Source organism: Triticum aestivum, chromosome 2D (assembly GCF_018294505.1).
Source record: "Triticum aestivum cultivar Chinese Spring chromosome 2D, IWGSC CS RefSeq v2.1, whole genome shotgun sequence".
NCBI lineage: Eukaryota > Viridiplantae > Streptophyta > Magnoliopsida > Poales > Poaceae > Triticum > Triticum aestivum.
The window spans coordinates 35,488,613-35,509,274 of NC_057799.1; the positions used below are offsets into that span (position 1 = coordinate 35,488,613).

At 47.0% G+C, this 20,662-nt stretch overlaps 1 protein-coding gene and 1 pseudogene across 2 annotated transcripts; both read right to left on the reverse strand.

The window, feature by feature from the left end:
* Window positions 1–5,000: 5,000 nt before the first annotated feature.
* On the reverse strand, window positions 5,001–5,139 carry LOC123056340 (uncharacterized; annotated as a pseudogene).
* A 2,063-nt stretch (window positions 5,140–7,202) lies between these two features.
* Window positions 7,203–10,224, reverse strand: LOC123048548 (uncharacterized). Of its 2 annotated transcripts, none has more exons than XM_044471631.1 (3): window positions 9,616–10,224; window positions 9,158–9,465; window positions 7,203–7,510 (listed from the first exon to the last, which is right to left on the reverse strand). In XM_044471631.1, exons 1-3 carry the CDS (start codon window positions 10,108–10,110, stop codon window positions 7,501–7,503), a joined length of 813 nt encoding a protein of 270 aa, XP_044327566.1. In that variant the 5' UTR covers window positions 10,111–10,224; the 3' UTR covers window positions 7,203–7,500. The 2 variants fall into 2 exon arrangements, with proteins under 2 accessions (XP_044327566.1, XP_044327565.1); XM_044471630.1 differs by having other exon boundaries at window positions 9,158–9,479.
* Window positions 10,225–20,662: the final 10,438 nt, after the last annotated feature.

Genomic DNA, 20,662 nt, shown 5'->3' on the forward strand with positions numbered 1-20,662 from the left:
AAAATTAAGCTCAGCAGGCAATTGAGGCATGGCTGTGCTTTCGAAGCTGAATCTTATTAACTTCACTTATGGTGGTGCTTACGCATTTTTTTACGGGGTCCAAGAAAGATACAACATGGTCCTCCACAGCTAGGTTACTGTCATGATGGGACAAGGGATCTTGGATCTTTAAGTCCGACAGCAGCGATGAGTATGTTTCACCGACGGATGCTGCCGCCAAAGACGAGAACGACGGAGTATGAGGACGGCGTGGGATTGCCGGAGCGTCCGGAATTGGCATTTCAGAGGTTCTTTTGTTTTTTCACTTCATCCTAATTTTGCAGAGTCCGGGTGTGTGCTCATTGTGTTTATATCCTTTTGATGCTTCATTTTGAGTTAATAAAATACACTATTTGTCCGAAAACAACAAATGGAGGAGAAGAAAGGAGAAAGTTATGAACTTGCAGAGCATACAAAACATATGTGGACATTTAATCTTTATGAAGAATGAAAGATTAGTTCATTAAAAAGAGATGCCAAAAAAACTTATTTCTCTAGATATAATGAGTGGATATGTCACGAGCAATTGAAAGACATGGCACCCCTATCCTTGACATGCATACAAGATGAATGCTTGGTGGTTGGCGCTGGCAATTTGTGTGAGGGAAAGTGGACACTAGTAGATGGATATGCTCATATGCATATATATATATGAGTACCATTTAAGAATTTCCTCATCATTGGACTTAGTTCATGTACATACAATATTTGTGTGATTTGAATTGTTAATTTGTGTAAGCGTCTCTACCCTCATACAAAGGGCCGCGTGGTGTTTATATTGATTGGGAGAGACCCATCTCTCATAGGTTACAACCGAAGAGATATTATAGGAGGGATAAGAGAGAATAACAAGAAAAGAATCCTACTCCTATAGCAACCACCTTGGCGCAAAAGGCAGCCTAGGCGTGACACAATTACATGTTTAACACCTTTCCTTAATCATAACTTAGCTAAGTTAAGATTACGCTTGAACTCTTCAAACTGTCTTGTAGGCAAAGCTTTTGTGAACCCATCTGCAACTTGATCCTTGGAGTGAACAAAGCGAATTTCCAATTCTTTGTTTGCAACTCTTTCTCGAACAAAATGATAGTCAATTTCAATGTGTTTTGTTCTTGCATGAAAAACAGGATTCACAGATAAATATGTGGCACCAAGATTATCACACCAGAGACAAGAGGGTTGTGTATGACGTTTTCCAAGTTCTCTGGGCATGGATTTGACCCAAATGATTTCTGATGTTGCATTTGCTAAAGCCTTGTATTCTGCCTCAGTACTTGACCGTGAGATTGTGGCCTGTTTTCTTGCACACCATGAGATGAGGTTAGGTCCAAAGAAAACAGCAAAACCACCTGTTGAGCGTCTGTCATCTAGGCACCCTGCCCAATCAGAATAAGAGAAAGCAATAACAAGAGTGGACGGTGACTTGTTGAATGTCAGACCAATACTCAAAGTGTCCTTCACATATCTCAATATGCGTTTTGCAGCAGTCCAATGTGCAGTGGTAGGGGCATGAAGGAATTGACAAACGTTGTTTACAGCAAAGGAAATATCAGGCCTTGTAAGGGTTAAGTACTGAAGTGCTCCTACCATGCTTCTGTACCTGGTGCTGTCATCTTGGCTCAAAGGTTCACCTCCTTCAAGACATAACTTTTCTGTACTAGACAATGGTGTGGGTGAGGATTTGCACCCTTGCATGCCAACCTTGCTCAGGAGATCATCTGCATACTTATCCTGAGAGAGATGAAGACCACCTTCCCTGTTTCTCTTGACCTCAATACCAAGAAAGAAGTGCAAGTCTCCCAAATCCTTGAGAGCAAAGTCTGCATTCAAGTCTTTTAACAAGGCTGTTACTCCTGCACTGGATGAACTTGTAACAATAATATCATCAACATAAATAAGCACAAATATGGATATATGTGACTTATTACAGATAAACAGAGATGTGTCAGACTTTGAAGGCACAAAACCAAGTGACTGAAGTTTTGCACTTAGCCGTGAGTACCAAGCTCGAGGGGTTGTTTCAATCCATAAAGAGACCTGTCAAGCTTGCACACATATGAGGGTTTGTTCTTGTCTTCAAAACCAGGAGGTTGACGCATGTACACTTCCTCTTCCAGAACATCATGAAGGAGCGCGTTCTGTACATCTAGTTGTCTGAGGCTCCATCCTCTGGACACAGCGATGGACAAAACAAGATGGATAGTTGCAGCTTTAACGACATGACTAAATGTATCCTCATAATCAATACCGTACCTCTGCTTGAAGCCTTTTGCAACAAGTCTAGCTTTATAACGATCTATTGTGCCATCTGATTTCTTCTTTATCCTGAATACCCATTTGCAATCAATCAAATTTTTACCTCGGTGCGGAGGAACTAGATGCCATGTTCTGTTTTTCTGCAAGGCTTAAAATTCTTCTTCCATTGACTTTTTCCAACATGAATCTTTGCATGCTTCTTGAAACGTACGAGGTTCACCTGTGGAACATGTCAAACCAAATTTAACTTTGTAATTTGTGTGTTGAATTACCCCTGATCGAAGGCGTGTGCGTGGTGCATCAGGAATGGATGCAACTGCTGCTGGCACAGAGGATCCTGTGATCTGCTGCAGCGGATCCGAAATAGATTCCCCCGCCAAATCTTATGTGGCAGGCGCTGGTGAAGACGCGGGCGAGGGTGGCGCAGAAGATCCATGCGGGGCCGCCGCCGGATCGGGATTGGATCCCGCGCCCGCCTCTGGTTGGTGCAGGCGCCTGGTGTAGACCCGCGGTTCCACACTGAACCGCTCGGTCGGGTGGTCCACAGAAGCCGACGCGCGCATGGGGGAGAGCTGGCCCTCAGCCCACCGCGTGTCATCTCCAGGTTGGCGAGGCGCGCGTGGCGTGGACGGCTGGCCCGCGGGCGCGGGGTCCGGGGAGGCGGTGCCACCCAGAACCTGGCGCGGCGACAAATCTGACGAGGGAGATCCCGAGGGGGATTCGATGGCAGGGTTGTTGCACCATGGGGGTCACATAAAATACTGCTCGTTTGACCTGTTTTCTTCATGATTTTGCATAATTTTTTTTCTGTTGCTTCAACATCCGACCCTGCAGTACCAGAAGACTCAAGTTCAAGGTTAGGAGGGTTAGTCATGTGATCACAATTATCGTCCCGTGATGTAAAGAGGTCAAATGAGGAGGAAGAAGTAGGATTTCCTTTCGAAGGAGGGCACCGGCATTAGGATGAAGTGTGGCGAAAGGAAAAACCGTCTCATCAAAAACGACATCCCTCGAGATATAGACGCGTCCCGTGGATACGTCAAGACACTTGACACCCTTGTGCTGGGCACTATAGCCAAGAAACACACATTGTGTGGAACGGAACATAAGTTTTCGATTATTGTAGGGACGGAGATTGGGCCGGCATGCACACCCAAAAACACGGAGAGACTTGTAATCTGGTCTAACTTGGAGAAGTCGTTGCATGGGAGTATCATTATTAATGACACGACTAGGAAGCATATTAATGAGATGGACAGCGGTGTGGAACGCTTCGTCCCAAAACTTTAAGGGCATAGATGCACCCGCAAGAAGAGCGAGGCCTACGTCCACAATATGCCTATGCTTGCGTTCAGCGGAGCCATTCTGTTGGTGCACATGGGGGCAAGAAACATGATGGAAAATGCCAAGCGTCTGAAAAAACGAGTTTAGTTTCTCGTACTCGCCACCCCAGTCAGACTGGACGACAATTATTTTGCGATCAAACTTGCATTCAACAAGTGCTTGGAAATTCTTAAATACTTGGAAAACATCAGAACGACGTTTGAGAAGATAAATTCAAGTGAATTTGCTGAAATCATCGATGAAGCTAACATAGTAAGTATGTCTACCAACCGAGGAAGGGGCAGGACCCATACATCAGAAAAAATATGCTGGAGCGGCTTGGTAGAAATACTAGTAGAAATATGATATGGCAATTGATGAGACTTTGCCTTTTGACAAGAATCACAAACAGTTTCGATACTACACTCACCAACACATGGGAGCTTATTATTTCTAAGCACTTGTTGCACGACATAAAAAGATGGATGTCCTAGTCTAGCATGCCACCTGTCCGGGGAGATTTTGATGACACCAAAAACTTGTTTATTGAAGCTCCTGAACTCGGGAAAAAGGGGGTAGAGTCCATGCACGCATCCACCGCGATAGAGAATTCTCCGTGTGACCCGATCCTTGATAAAAAAAGAAATAGGGATGAAATTCAAGAAAAACTTTGTTGTCAAGAGCAATGCGATGTACTGAAAGAAGATTTTTGGCAGTTTGGGGAACATGCAAGATGTTTTTAAGATGAATATCACGATGAGGGGTTGCAATAATTGAATGACCGACATGAGCTATCTCCATACCTTCTCCATTTGCATTGTGAACTTCTTGCCTGGGGTACTTGTCGTGCATGGTCAGCTTGTCCAGCTCATGAGTGATGTGCTTGGAGGCGCCGGAGTCAGCGTACTAGTTGGTGTCCACACCATAGGACGTGTTTGCGGCGGCTGCAACCTTCTTGCGTTGGGAATTGTTTTCGGCATAACGCCAGTCACAATGCTTCGCAATATGATTATCTTTCTTGCAAATTTGGCACTTGTTAAAGTATTCATCATAACCTTGGAAAGGGCGGCGATTGTTGTTATTGTTGCGGCCCTGGGAGTTGTTGTTGCCGCGCTGGTTGTAGTGGCCGCCGCCGCCACCGCCGCCGGGCTGGAAGTGGCCACCACCACTGCCACCACCATGCGGATAGGGAGCGCCGCCATCGCCACCGCCATTCTGGAAGTGGGCGCCGCCACTGCCACCTGGACCGCCACGATAGCCCCCACCACCACCACCCTTGGGAGGGTTCTGGGAGGTTTTGGGAGGCCTGCGACCTCGATAGGCGGCGTTTGCAGAAGATTTGAAGGCGCCGGGACCAGTTCCTTGGAACAGCTCGACGCGCTGATCGAAGTTGGAGATCATGCCAAAGAGCTCATCGGTGGAGACAGGATCAGTTCGCACATCGAGAGCAGAGATGATGGGCTGGTATTTCATGTCGAGACCGGCGATGATGAAGGAGATGAGTTCATCTTTGCCGATGGGTTTTCCTGTTGTCGCGAGTTCATCAGACAGCGCCCGCATCTGCCCAAAATAGGTGGCAGCGTTGAGGGAACCCTTCTGGGCATTGGAGAGGGCAATACGCCAGTTGTTGATGCGAGACTTGGATTGAGCTGAGAACATGTTTGCCAGGGCAGACCAGATGGCGTGAGAAGTCTCGAGGGAAGCAACTTGCACCAGGACTTCTTTGGAAAGGTTACGGAGCAAGTAGGCTACGATATGTTGATCTTGAATGAGCCATGGGGTATGGGCGGGGTTCGGATCAATCTGATCCTTCCCGTCTGAGGATTTGGTGGTGATGGTTTTAGGTGGCTCGGGTAGGGTTTCATCAAGGTACCCATATAGCCCTGCTCCCGTGATCTGGGAGCGAGCTTGTGCTTGCCAGAGGATGTAGTTGGTACGTGTGAGAGGCTCGGAGATGGTGTTGTTCAGGCCGGTGCAGAGGAGTTGGCTGCAGGAGGAGGACATGGCGCCGGAGTTGGGAGGATGGGAAGGGTGTGGGCGAAAAAAATTTGGTGTGGGCGATAGGATGGAGATGATGATCGCTAGATGAGGAAGAGGGAGGCTCTGATTACCATGTTAGTTTGTGTAAGCGTCTCTACCCTCATATAGAGGGCCGCGTGGTGTTTATATTGATTGGGAGAGACCCATCTTTCATAGATTCCAACCGAAGAGATATTACAGGAGGTTTTACAGGAGGGATAAGAGAGAATAACAAGAAAAGAATCCTACTCCTATAACAACCACCTTGGCGCACAAGGCAGCCTAGGCGTGACACAATTACATGTTTAACATGAATATCTGAAACATTGGAGGAAACCAAGAGTTGGAAAACACACAATGCACTTTGGTTGCCACTGGTTACACATTCGAGCCCGCCTTCCTTTTGCTTGAATGTACTGTAGTAACCAAGGAGCTTAAAGGATTTCTTACGGGCTAGAGCCTAGAGGAATTCTCACACAAGCTAAAGCATCAAATTACTTTTTCCTAGTGCGAAAGGGTCGCCCAATGCTGAACTGGGAGCAGGGCTTCCATATAATCAATGGGATCACACAAAGGCTTCTCTACTTGCACAAGCCCTCTCGCTTGAGAGTAATACAGACCTGAAAGCCAGTAACATTTTACTGGACCATGAGATGAACACCAAGATTTGCGACTTTGTTTATGTTCTGGTTTTAAGCTTGAATGTGCGTATGTGACCGAAGCATCACGACCAGGATCGTGGGCAAACATTAAGTGCTTCCAATTAAAATTCTAACTTTCACAAGTATGTTTTGCTGATGGATTCTGAATGCATTCAGATTCTCTTATTTGTTTGACACAAAGCTTGCATATATGTTCTGTGTAAAATTCAGAACTTCGCATGCTACGGCCTGCGCACAGGCAAGAACAGGACATGTCATGTATAATTATGACTTGCATACATATATGCTTCTAATACATTGCATGATTTTCAATTGCATACATACAACATGCATATTTTTTTCCTTCCAAACTACTTTGTTGAAATTCTAGTAGCTTAGCTGCATTAGATTGTTCATGTCCTGCTCCTGTCCTTTTCGATGCATTAATCTCAGCTCCCAGCAAGTCAGCACGTATGATCACAGTCCATAATTAAATCCCAGCATCGAGCATACAATCTTTGCATCTGCTGATCTCGACAGATTTCGCGAGAATTCTGGTACTCAAGCATGTTTAGTAGCCTGACAAACTACACCATGAATAAGTTGTTCTGGTCTTCAGTGTATGTCTATAAAAGAAAGATTGAATCGGTCCCTCCTGCGTGTGAGGGTTTTGCGTGAGTGGCGATCCCGAGGCGACGTTGTTGTGTATGAAAAACGGTTTTCGTTTCGCCTTGATGGCATGGCTGCATATCTGGATCTGGAAAACTTGTATGAATCTATGGGAAGTTCCAATGTGCTATCACCCTTTTTTTAAAAGCTTCGTACAACTCTATCATAAGGCCTTTTCGCTTTACTGATGCCACAGTTCTTCCTGGTATGTGCAGGCCAGGAATTAAAGATTCTAAACACATGAAGCAGCACAACTAAAAACATGATCAATAGCTCTCAGGAAGCCACAGTTCTTCCTGGTATGTGCAGGCCAGGAGTACAAAATTGTTCAGCCATTGGACACAACATTCTCAGCAGTTCTGAATCCAGAATGGAGCAAGTTTAGCTAGCAGAAGAAACAGAGAGTTTTCTGAACCTATATCTATCTACCCATAGGCAGAAGTAGGCGCCCAGTTCTATTGTCGTCCAGGCAGCGAAACTTGTGGACATGTGAACTTTCAGGACCCCTGCTCCGATCTTCCTCTACTCCGCGTGGACATCCGGGTGTCGCAGCTCATTGTAGGCTGAATTAGCAGAAATTATGAGCCAATTAGGCAGCAGACCAACAATTAATAACAAGACCAAGAAGGAAAAAAAAGTTGAACAATATAATTGTATTCACAGGTTAGAGAATTAGTATGTTCTTCTCTGCAAAGGTGAAATGAGATGACTCAACTTGATTTGGCTTTTTAGCTTCCATAATTTCTACCAGCGGCAGATGTTATGAAATGCACCGACTGAATTATCTGAATCAAGGACAGAAATGTGCAACTAGTTTTATCCAACTACTTTTACCTTTGTACAGGACAACAACAGTTTCCTAGCACTCGACGAAAGTAAGACCCCAAATATCATGTTCATAAAGCAAAAGCAGATGAACAATTCAAATCTCAGAGTCTTGCAATTTAGACCAAGATGTGCAGAAACGAGATTTATGTAGTATTGTTGGAAACCTGAATTTCGTGAGTAAAATGGGCTAAATCAAACGGGTATCACCATCTTCTCTGTTAAGGCTGAAAGGAGGTGAATCAACTGATTTGGGGTTCCAATTTCAGATCCACTTTTACAAGATTTCAACAGTTGCATATACCTAACAGTTTCAGACTTCAACAGATTCAGTTAACTGTTTTCAGACTAGAACAATTTCAGTAACCTTTTTGTCAGACTGTAACAGCTTCAGTAAGACAACTAGATTAGCACCCCCACTAAAGTAAACCCAAAATAGCATCTGCACCAAAATCTGAACAAAGACTATCATCAAATTTGTATGAATCTGTGGGAAGTTCCAGCGTGCTATCATCAATTTTTTAAAAGCTCTGCACAATTCTATCATAAGGCCTTTTCACTTTGCTCATGGCCACAGTTCTTCCTTGTATATGCAGGCCAGGAATTAAGAAGTTACACAAAAGGCAGCATAAGTAAAAAACACTATCAATAGCTACCAGGAAAAACATTATCAAGGCAGCACAACTAAAAACACTAAAATTTGCATTTGTATGCGAAAATGCATAGTATAAAAAATGAATGCAGGACCTAGCTCATTGTCAAAGCCACTGCATTTTCCAATGACGCGGAATGCATAATCTAAAAATATTGCAGGATCGTCTATGAAGCATTTTCATCCAACTACTTTTACCTTTTTCCAAGTCATAACAAAACGAATCTTAATATCCTTTTTCCAAGCATTATCGAGTTAGAAAATAAAAAGAATAACAAGACCAATATTACAGCTCATGTACAAAACCTGAATAAAGCTCATGTGCAGAGACGAAATTTATTTAGTATTGTTGGCTAAATCAAACGCGAGTAAAATTGGCTAAATCAAACGCGAGTAAAAAGAATAACATATCATATTTTACTTACCTACAAGATTACAGCAGGTGCAGACAATTCCCAACACCTAGCAGTTTCAGACTTCAACAGATTCAGTTAACTATTTTTCAGACTACAACAATTTCAGCGAACTGTTTTAACACCTAACAGTTTCAGACTTCAACAGATTCAGACTAGAGCAATTTCAGTAAGACAAGTAGATTAACACCCCACTCAATTAAACCCCAAAATATCATGGTCATGCAGCAAATAGCATCTATCAGCTGCACCAAAATCTGAACAAAATTCAACCATTAGGAGATACTTAGGAAGTTGGGGGCATGGAGAGAGGCCCTCACCAGGGGTGTCGGCCCGGAAGACGACAATCTCGAGGGTGTCGCCATAGCCTCCGTCGGGCAGGTCGACGACGAGCGGGGTCAGCCTCCCGTGGCGGCCCGCTCGAACGCACATGGCGATGTTCCGGTGGTACACGCCGGCGCCGAGGAGGAACCCCAGGTCGTCCCTCAGGCGAAACGCGGACCTGCCCCTGAACCAGATCTGGCGCCAGCCTTCGTTCCCGGGGTCCTCGGGGTAGTGCCCGTCGTCGAGCGCCCGCACGAACCGGATCAGCCGCCCCGGCTCCAGGTAGAGGACCCCACGGAGGTATCTGTATGGGGGATTCTGCAGTTAAAACGCAAAGCCAAATCATGGTCATGTTCAGGAGATCAAGAAATGCTCGAGAATTCGCTGAATCGCCGAAAGCAATTCAAGAATAGGTATCAAGAAGCCGGTCGGTCATGGCGAACTCACTACTCACCGGCGGTGGGGCAGGAAGGGCAGGCATGTCCTCTCTGGCGGGGATGGACTCGACGACCCAGTAGTACATCATGGAGCTGACGCTGTTGTCGACGCTGACGCCGACGTTCCAGCGGACGTACCTGCCGTTGGAGCGGAGGTAGAGGCCGCCGACGTTGCGCAGCAGGACGACGTCGTCTGCGAAGCCCGACCCCACGGCCCGCCACGTGATGGCCTCCAGCTCCGACTGGTTGTAGTCGCGAAGCTCCGCGCGGAGGCCGTGGTGGCCGAGCCTCGCCGGCGTGGCCGTGGCGGCGAGGTAGCGGCCGTAGGCGGCGCTGTAGAGGAGCAGGTACGGGCCGTCGTCACCGTTGTAGATGTGCACCGCCCACGCCGCGTTCATGGAGACGCGGACCTGGCTGAGGGTGACGCTCTCCCCGTCCTCGGCGGCATGGATGTAGTTGCGCCGCACGCGGCTCCGCAGCCGCACGTGGTGCCCGTCCTGGAAGCGGTCCATCGGTCGCCGGCGCCGGAGGGCGGATGCGGTGGGCTGCTGCGCGGTGGGGAGGGTTCTTGGTTCGTTGGGGACTCCGGCGAGGAAAGCTGAAAGCTGTTGGTCGGGGCGGTTACGTTGGGCGCCAAGGCGGAGGTATTTCAAGGTGCTCTCACACTATCGCCGCCGTCCCGGGCTTTCTTTAGGCCCAGCCCACAAGTCGTCTCTGTTCCTCCTCCCGCACAGGCCCGCACGAGTCCCTTCCGTTTCCCGGCCCACCGAACAGACGTGCAGTGTCGGCCTCTGGCACGGCGAAGCAACGGCCCCGGCGAGGCGAGGCGACGGCGAGGAGCGAGCGAACAACCATCAGATCTACCGAAACTGCTATAGAGTTTTTTCTGTTCATTTTGAGATGTGTCATTGATGCTTTGACAATTTGGTTGTAGCAAGTGCTTGTGTCGGCTATAGAGTTTTTTCTGTTCTTTTTGAGATGCAATTGGTTGCTTCTTCATTCAAGGTTCTCAGTTGAATCCAAGTTCATCGCATCGCGAATACACAAAGGTGACACATGAAACCAGGTCTTAAACAATTTATTCAAACAGCCCTAGGTAGTGTTTTGTTGTGTTGTACCCTATGCTGGTGTTTGTTAGTCTCATCCCATTTCAATTACTCTACTCTTTCATGTTTCACTTTGCCTTGTGTAAGTAAACTGTGTGATGCGCAAATTGTTTCAAAATTGTATGAAGTGGAGCTATCTTTTCCCGCCATGGTCTTCACACCCCAAAACCATCCTTGTTTTGGCACCACGGTTTAACAACATCATTGCAACGATTGTCATGTGGCGCACATTGATGGTGTCAATGTTGTCATGGTGTCTAGTGCTCTTGTTTTGCCATTTCCATGCTTTCGGTCATCTTCCTTGGTGGCTTTTCAAGAGAAAGCGGCCCGGTCAACACCGGGGAACAATTTGTTGTATCCTAGCATTGCTACCCAAAGAAAGTCCCAACAGTCTTATGGTCCCAGGGTGGGTTACTCATGCAAACTACTCGAAACAGTTTACTTAAATCCTACCAATGCAATGCAGGAACGCCGATGTGCTAAAGCTTGGGGGTAGAGACATGTTGTCTTGGATTGATGTATCGTTTGGCCTTCACATCATTGTTTTTCTTTTCTTTTTCTGTGTTTCCTTAATTTTATGTACTTTGCTTAGTTAATCATTAAAGTCTTATTGTGCTTGTGGTCATCGAAGGTGTTAGAATAAATTCGAGGCACACCGTCGATCATCCGAGGACCAAGCAATCACACGAGCACGACACCGAGATTTGTTAACGAGGTTCACCGATATGGCTACATCCCGGGGCTTGACTACGGGCGCTCCTCCCCGTGACACCGTCACAATACCGCACCCCGGCCACCCAGGCGCCGGCACATGCCGCCGGCTCCCCCTTGCGCGCCTGTGCTATTATGTTGGCATAGGTTACATCGTGTGTCTAGCCTCGCTATATATGAGAGGCCTAGGATACAAGTGTCCTACTGGACACAACTTCATATCCTATCTAAACACAATACAACTGCAAGTCCAACTGTAACCTACCTTGTACACTATATTCGACACAACTCTAACAAACTCCACCTTGGCGAATATTCTCCACCACCTTGAATTCGTCCATGTGTCAAACGTCCATGTACATTGGACTTGAGCTTATCCCATGAGTACCGCTGCTACTCCAAAGACTCCATATGACTCCACCTACAACTTGTAGTCCCTCCTTTTCTTGACCATAGTCAACACTCGAGCAGAATTAAGTTCCTTATTACTCTAGTTTGTGCTCCCAACTTCCAGAGTATCCATCCAATGCCATCACACACCGATCACTGACCTGCGTGAAATTGAACAACTCATATATTGGGTGTCACACATAAGAGTTACCTGAACTCAACATCACCGCTCCTTTCTTGACCGCCTGTCTAAAACTTGAAGGAATTTCACCATTGCTTGTAGTCATCCCGAGTCAAATTCGCAGTTGTCTCACCACATGTATGGCCACCAGAGCCCTGGCCCGTCTCCATGTCCCATGCATCGCACGCCTCGCCGCTATTACTGCGTCGAGCCTCCGCTGTCCCGGTCGAGTCTCAAGGGTCGCGAACCCACACCACTCAACCCCCATTGCAGAGTACCACCGATCATCACCGACCGATGACGAGTTTCATGCTTCCATCAGACCACTGGGCTCCGGTCCGAACTGCATGTCACTCGCTTTTTCCGCACTGAATAGGCTTTGATTCTCTGGATCCTTACACCGTAGCCCCTCAATCCAGCACCGAGTGAAGTCCTCCAGACTCCAGCTCCACCTTCAACATGACTCTATGGTAGATGATCAGTCCACCCTCGCGCCCCATCGATTTCAAGCTCTCATGTGCGCACCGTCTTGAATCAACCCCGCGCCATAGTCTTGTCGAAGCCACACAGGCCCTCGGGGCCTGCACCACGTGTTTCCACTCCCAGAAGTCGGTCACCATCAGCATCACACTCCTACGTCGTCAGCGCCGATTTCACCACCGTCTTCTGTACCAACCGACTCGCGTCGATCCGTCAGACTGCCTAGTCCAACCCAGCCGAACTCGTTCGACTGTACGACACACTCGAGGCTCCCAAATCGTCTTCCGCGAATCTCCATCCATCACCTGATAATTCCATCTTAGCTGACATGACTTCCCGCAACAACTTCAAGCATCCTTGTTGCACCAACAAATTTTTCACTCTTGTCTGCCATAACTCAAGGTTGTCAGTCCCATCAAACTTCTTCACCAAAAACCTGGTACCCGATGGCGCCATAGTTCTTTGTATGGCTGACCCTGCAAAAAATTATCCGAGCTTTCCTCACGTGATGTCCAAATACACAAGCACCCTCATGTACTAATAGCAATTCCAACCAAAAGAAAATCTTAGTAATCACGTGATGGCTCCCTTGCACAACCCCCAATGAATGCTAATTGCTTTGTCTCTGCCCTGAGCTCCTGCTTTCCAACGGATTATGCCTTGCGATTTTTTTCTATTCGCCAGTTGATTTGCGTGCCTATCTCAATGTCACTTGGAGACTCGGTCTCCTTTTGGTCCAAAACAAATCCCGCGTACACTTCCTGTAGTTCCAGCATGTTCACGTCCCTTGGACTGCCTTCACGCGCGTACACTTCCTGGTTGCAGACCCGCCTGTGTCCGCCTCAGCCCGCACATGAGGCCGCTTCCGCTCCTGCGGCCACGCCCGCATACGGACTCGCCAGATCGATTTCGATATGATCTGCCATCATGGGGACCTTCACGAACACGCCTCTTGCTACACATTACTTTATGCGCGATGATCTCCGATCGCTGTCGCACGTCGGTGCCTCCACAGCCGCCGGTCTCATCGCTCTCCTCTAAATCAACTTCCACAACCTCCGAACAACCTGGCTCTGATACCACTTGTTAGAATAAATCCGAGGCATACCATCGATCATCCGAGGACCAAGCAATCACACGAGCACGACACCGAGATTTGTTAACGAGGTTCACCGAGATGGCTACATCCCCGGGGCTTGACTACAGGCGCTCCTCCCCGTGACACCGTCACAATACCGCACCCCGGCCACCCGGGCGTCGGCACATGCCGCCGGCTCCCCCTTGCGCGCCTGTGCTATTATGTTGGCATAGGTTACATCGTGTGTCTAGCCTCGCTATATACGAGAGGCCTAGGATACAAGTGTCCTACTGGACACAACTCCATATCCTATCTAAACACAATACAACTGCAAGTCTAACTGTAACCTACCTTGTACACTATATTCGACACAACTCTAACAGGAGGCACCACCGCTTGTTTCGGGTTAAGAGTTTTTGCACATGTCAAAGATGCTTCTCTTGCTTGTTTCGGGTTAAGAGTTGGGTCGATGTTGAAGATTATCATGCATGAAAATAATTATTCTAAGAATTGTTTTTGGTGAGGTCAACGAACAACACCGAGGGCACAAAGAGGGGCTAGAGGAGGGTCTCCAACTGTCTACAGATATTGCAATGCTCAAGCCCGCCAAAATTCAGTCTGCGCCGATGTCATCTGAAAAGAAAATAAACCCACGGTAACAAGGTTACAGCGAGGAAAGCTGTTGGTTGGGGCGGTTATGCTGGGCGCCAAGGCGAGGTATTTCAAGCTACCGGGCATTTTCTTTCGGCGCGAGGTGGGCTCGTGGGCCGTTTCCTCGGCCCAGTCTACCGCCGTCTCTCTATTCAATCCTTTTCCGCACAAGCCTGCACGAGTTTTACTAAAAAAAGGCCTGCAGGAGTCCCTTCCCCGAACATCTCAAAGAAAAAAATATCCCTTCCTGAACAGACACGCAGCGGCAGCCAGCAACACCGCTCCTTCCCTTCCCCGTGAGTCTTTCACTGCACTGTGCCCCAGCACGCCAGCACGGCTAAGCGACGGCTGGCGGCATAGCTCACCCTCCTTGCCCTGCCTCTCCGTAAAATACATCAAAAAACACAAGCTACTCATCGCCTCATCAGCGACAATTTTCATTTTAAGAAAACGAAGACATACTCTAAGAATGTACCATCTCAACCTAATTTTTTGAATCCTAGTCGATCTCTAATCGCTAGTGCCAAAGGGGGAACGGGGATCATGGCCTCGCAGGAGCACCAACAAGCTTATGAACATGGCATCATGATGAAATTAAGTTAGGAGGGGGATCAAATGAACCCGGGGTCTTTATAAAAGGGGAATTCTACCGACCTTGCATATTACAGAGGAATATGTTGAGAATCAATAACTGGCCAAACTCCCATCAGGTCAGTTGTCGGCATTGTCCTAAGCTTTGCTCGTTCAGTCATTGCACATTTGCGATTGATTGGACAACGAGGAAGCAATGACATCACTTCAGTAACCTGGGTTGAGGCCCTGATATGTGTGGACCTTATGATGGAACCCTTGCACATGCTCGAGAGCAGTCCCGAACATCGTCATTGTCGATAGGAATAGGTCACGCTCCAAGAGTTGGTGATCAATGGTATTTATAAAACATCCTTGTGACATGCTTTGTTGAGTGTATGGCATCCTTCAGTATAAGGTCATCATGAACAATCCCCACTAACATTATGTCTCAACGTATAACCATCAACACCTAAATGAGAGGAGAAGCATGGATTCAATGAGCTAACAGTTGATGTGGCACACACGCACACACGCGGTCGGCGGGATGACCCCCGGGTAGGCAACGGAACCCGCATTCTTTTTCAAAATATCGGGTCAGCCGACGCCCCTCAATCCGGCTGGCTAGCTTGCCGGCTAGGCACGGCAGCCCGGCCCGGTCAGCTGGTCGCAGGCTGGCCACAGGGACAGCAGCCGATCCCTCCGGACGTACGACAAGACGACTCCCCACAATGGGGCCAGCATGGCTATAGCGCTCCCCCCTTTGCGCCGGCCAAAGCAGGCGTGGCTACAGTGCGCTCCGCACCGCTGACCGAGGCGGGCAGCGTGGCACTGTAGAGTTGTACCTGTCGCCCCGCGGTGTGGGACAGGATGGGCCACAGTGTCATGCAGCCGGCCGAATCCGTGCCCGACGGCCCCGGCACGGCCCGCGCCCGGCGGACCCGGCGACCTGGCGGCCCCCACCGTCGGTCCTAGACAATGACACCAGGGCCTCGCGCCCATGCAGCTTTACCTTTGTATCCCTAGGGGATCGCCCTGTAGGAACCCCCCCCCCCCCCACGAGGAGCCCTCCATGCAGAGGGTCGATCCCCTGCTAGAACACCCACCCACAGGAGAGGCAAGAACTGAGGCCTAGCCCTTTCTTCCTCCTCCGCCCTAACAGCTCCAGGAGCACCATTGTAACCATAGTGCATATCATCCCAATTCGGCAGGAGTAGGGATGTTACCTCCCACGGGGGCCCCCAAACCTGGGTACGCCTTGTGCCCTGCACTTGCGTGTGCTAACCTCGCTCCCGGAACCCACTGGCGTCCTCACGTAGCCCCCCACTTTTAGCCATCTTATGGCATCTGCCGTGAGATCACCACGACAATTGGCGCCCACCGTGGGGCGGATCGCGGTGCCGAGCGGAGTCAAGTTCCGGACGAGGCCTTTCACCAGCTCCGGCGAGTGCATCGTGCACGGGTTGACATCACATCAGTAACCTAGGTCGAGGCCCTGATATGTGTGGACCTTATGCGATGGAACCCTTGCACATGCTCAAGAGCAGTCCTGAACATCGTCAATGTCGATAAGAATAGGTCACTCTACAAGAGTCGATGGTCAAAGGTATTTATAAAACATAATTTTGACATGCTTTGTTGAGTGTATGGCATCGTTCTCTATAAGGTCATCATCAACAATCCCCACTAACATTATGTCTCAACTTATAACCATCAACACCTAAGTGAGAGGAGAAGCATGGATTCAATGAGCTAACGGTTGGTATGGCACGCGCGCGCGCTCACACACACACACTAGGATTATAATTATGTTCAATATTGTTTATACCTAAAAAATGAACAAAATTTTAATTATGTTCAATGTTGTTTGAACTTCACTACTGCAGGATGCTGCTAACGCGAAACTACAATCAGAGACCCTTCGACGAAACTGTGTGCGATGCAATAATCGTAAACGGTAGTGTAAAAAAACGTCAAAAAAGGTGCAAAACATTTGCAATGGAGGATGCATCAAACACGGTTCAGATTTTAGTTGCGTGTGCGATGCAGGGCATACGGTTCAGTTCAATTAACTGTTTGCAATGAGGAGGAACAAAAGAAACGGGCAACCAGATGAAGGTGTGTATGATATACAGCATACGGTTCACTCGGATGAACTGTTTGTGATTAGGCAATATAAAAGAAACGGTCAGCCAGATCAAGGTGTGTGCGATATACGGCATGCGGTTCACTCGGATGAACTGTTTTCTGTTGAGACAAGAGAACAGAAACGGTTCAATATAACAAGATGTATGTGATACGCGGCAAACAGGTCTGTAATTAGAAATGTGTGCGAAGACCGATAATAGCACAGACGGTTGCTGCTAATAAGACGCGTGTGTTGTGCGATGCGATTGCATACAGAACAACAACATATATATTTACACACTTATAAGGACATGGTTGCATAACCAAATTAAACATCCACTTACATAGGTGGCTACTACAACCATGTCATTCGCACACACCAAAGTAAACTACTCTCTTCATTTTTGTATACAAGGCCACAAACTCATATTACAGGTACCAAGGTAAAAATCAATGCTATGTTTAAGTCAATGTTGCAAGCTAGCTTGTCACATTGTTTGTCGTGTTAATTAATGTGCTTTTTCTCTCCCATGCACAACAAGCCAACCCTCTTACTCCTCATTGGTTGATTAATGTTGGGAATGCAAACTAACTTTCTTACTCCCACATGCACACAAGGGATATTAATGTCCTCGGGTGCTAGTACGAGGCAAATGCCATCAATTTTGCCTCAATTAATGTTAGTGGCCTTGTATAGTTGCAAATTATAATTTTTATAGTGGCCTTGTATACAAACATGGAGGGAGTATTACATGCATAATTACATAGGTGGCTACTACACACATGACATTTCCACACACCAATAAAGTAAACTATATATTACATGCATGATTAACTAGCATAAACGATCATCTGATCATCATCTACTTCTTGTGACGCTTGCTCTGCTTGTGGCTCGATCCGGGCTCATCGATTTGGGTAACGAGGCACTTCCTCATGTCAATGATCCGCCTGTGCATCTCGTAGCATGTGTACACGCTCTTGGCCGCGAACCTGAGGTGAGGTTCATCCAGTTGCTCCATCCAGGCCCTGTGCCAGGATATGAGACTTGTTCTCTGGGCATCCTGCTTCATCTTTTCGTAGTAGGGGTCGATGATGGCCGAGGCGAGTTCGACCAGGGAGTCCTTCGTGCTGCCCCAGACCCTGTAGTGGTCACAGATTTCGACAAGGTTCTTGCAGGCCAAGCCCGTAACACTGAGCGCTTTTACATCGTCGGTGGTTTCCATCGTGGTGAACTTGTAGTCGGTGCTGTTGACAAACCTGTTGAAACGGTCGCAAGGCTCTGTGGGCAAGCAGTAGTTGTAGATGAGGACATGATGGCGCAAGCACAACTGGGCGACGGCAACTTTCTGATCTATACTGGGATGACCGGCGGTGTACTGGAGGTCGATGCCGACCAGCTTGTACTTGTCTCGAGCAAGCAACTGCCCAACGCTGTTGATGTAGTCGTCCACTGATACGTCTCCAACGTATCAATAATTTTTGATTGTTCCATGCTATTATATTATCTGTTTTACATATTTAATGGGCTTTACTAAGCACTTTTATATTATTTTTGGGACTAACCTACTAACCCAAGGCCCAGTGCAAATTGTTGTTTTTTTGCCTATTTTAGTGTTTCGTAGAAAAGGAATATCAAACGGAGTCCAAACGGAATAAAACCTTCGGGAGCGTAATTGTTGAAACAAACGTGATCCTGAGGACTTGGAGTGGACGTCAAGAAATCAACGAGGAGGCCAAGATGCAGGAAGGCGCGCCTGCCCCCTGGGCACGCCCCCACCCTCGTGGGCCCCTCGCAGCTCCACTGACCTACTTCTTCCTCCTATATATATACCCATATACCCCGAAACCATCGAGGAGCACCACGAAACCCTATTTCCACCGCCCCAACCTTCTGTACCCGTGATATCCCATCTTGGGGCCTTTCCCGGTGCTCCGCCGGAGGGGGAATCGATCATGGAGGGCTTCTACATCAACACCATGGCCTCTCCGATGATGTGTGAGTAGTTTACCACAGACCTTCGGGTCCATAGTTATTAGCTAGATGGCTTCTTCTCTCTCTTTGGATCTCAATACAAAGTTCTCCTTGATCTTCTTGGAGATCTATTCGATGTAACTCTTTTTTGCGGTGTGTTTGTCGAGATCCGATGAATTGTGGGTTTATGATCAAGATTATTTATGAACAATATTTGAATCTCCTGTGAATTCTTTTATGTATGATTTGTTATCTTTGCAAGTCTCTTCGAATTATCAGTTTGGTTTGGCCTACTAGATTGATCTTTCTTGCAATGGGAGAAGTGCTTAGCTTTGGGTTCAATCTTGCGTTGCTCGATCCCAGACAACATGTATTGTATTGTTACCATCGAGGATAAAAAGATGGGGTTTATATCATATTGTTTGAGTTTATCCCTCTACATCATGTCATCTTGCCTAATGCGTTACTCTGTTCTTATGAACTTAATACTCTAGATGCATGCTGGATAGCAGTCGATGTGTGGAGTAATAGTAGTAGATGCAGGCAGGAGTCGGTCTACTTGTCACGGGCGTGATGCCTATATACATGATCATGCCAAGATATTCTCATAATTATGCACTTTTCTATCAATTGCTTGACAGTAATTTGTTCACCCACCTTAATACTTATGCTATCTTGAGAGAAGCCACTAGTGAAACCTATGGCCCTGGGTCTATTTTCCATCATATTAATCTTCCGTCAACTAGCTATTTCTATCGCCGTTTATTTTGCAATCTTTACTTTTAATCTTTATCATAAAAATACCAAAAAAATTATCTGATCATCTCTATCAGATCTTACTTCTGCAAGTGGCAGGAGTCGGTCTACTTGGTTGCAAGGTTCTTATTTGTTTGTGTAGGTACGAGGGACTTGTGTGTGGCCTCCTACTGGATTGATACCTTAGTTCTCAAAAACTGAGGGAAATACTTACGCTACTTTGCTGCATCGCCCTTTCCTCTTCAAGGGAAAACCAACGCATGCTCAAGAGGTAGCAAGAAGGATTTCTGGCGCCGTTGCCTGGGAGTCTACGCACAAGTCAAGACATACCAAGTACCCATCACAAACTCTTCTCCCTCGCATTACATTATTTGCCATTTGCCTCTCGTTTTCCTCTCCCCCACTTCACCTTTGCCATTTTCTTCGCCCTCCTTCCGTTCGATCTTGTGTTACCATGTGCCTTCTTCTTGCTTGCATCTTCGCTTGCTAAAAGTTTATGGATCCTCATCCCCTTGCTAATCTTTTTAAGAGATCCAATTATGATGAACCAATTTCTAGTGATTTGAGTGCACTAGATTATCTTTATGAGGTTTTGCTTGAAATTCGTGAATCTGAAAATTGTGATGAAGATATTTATGAAGAGATTCACGATAGCTCCTTGAATAAAAAGCATGATTGCAATGATTTTACTATAAATTCTCTTGATGTCAATTGTGCTAATAATATGCAAAACCCTAAGCTTGGGGATGCTAGTTTTGCTATGTCTACTACTTGTTGCAATGATCATGATTGTGGTGATTCTTTTTATGATCTTGAAAATTTATTTAAGCCCCATGATGGATATGAGATTGATAATAGTGTTTGCAATATTATTGAAAGTGGGTTTGGAAAAGTGTCAACTTTAGATCCCACATATTTGGAGAATGTTCAATCTATTGAAATTTTTGATAAATGTGGGTTTGGAGAGGTCATGACTTTATTTTATGATAATCCCACTATTTTGGAAGAGTGTCAACTTCGCATGCATGTGGATCATGTT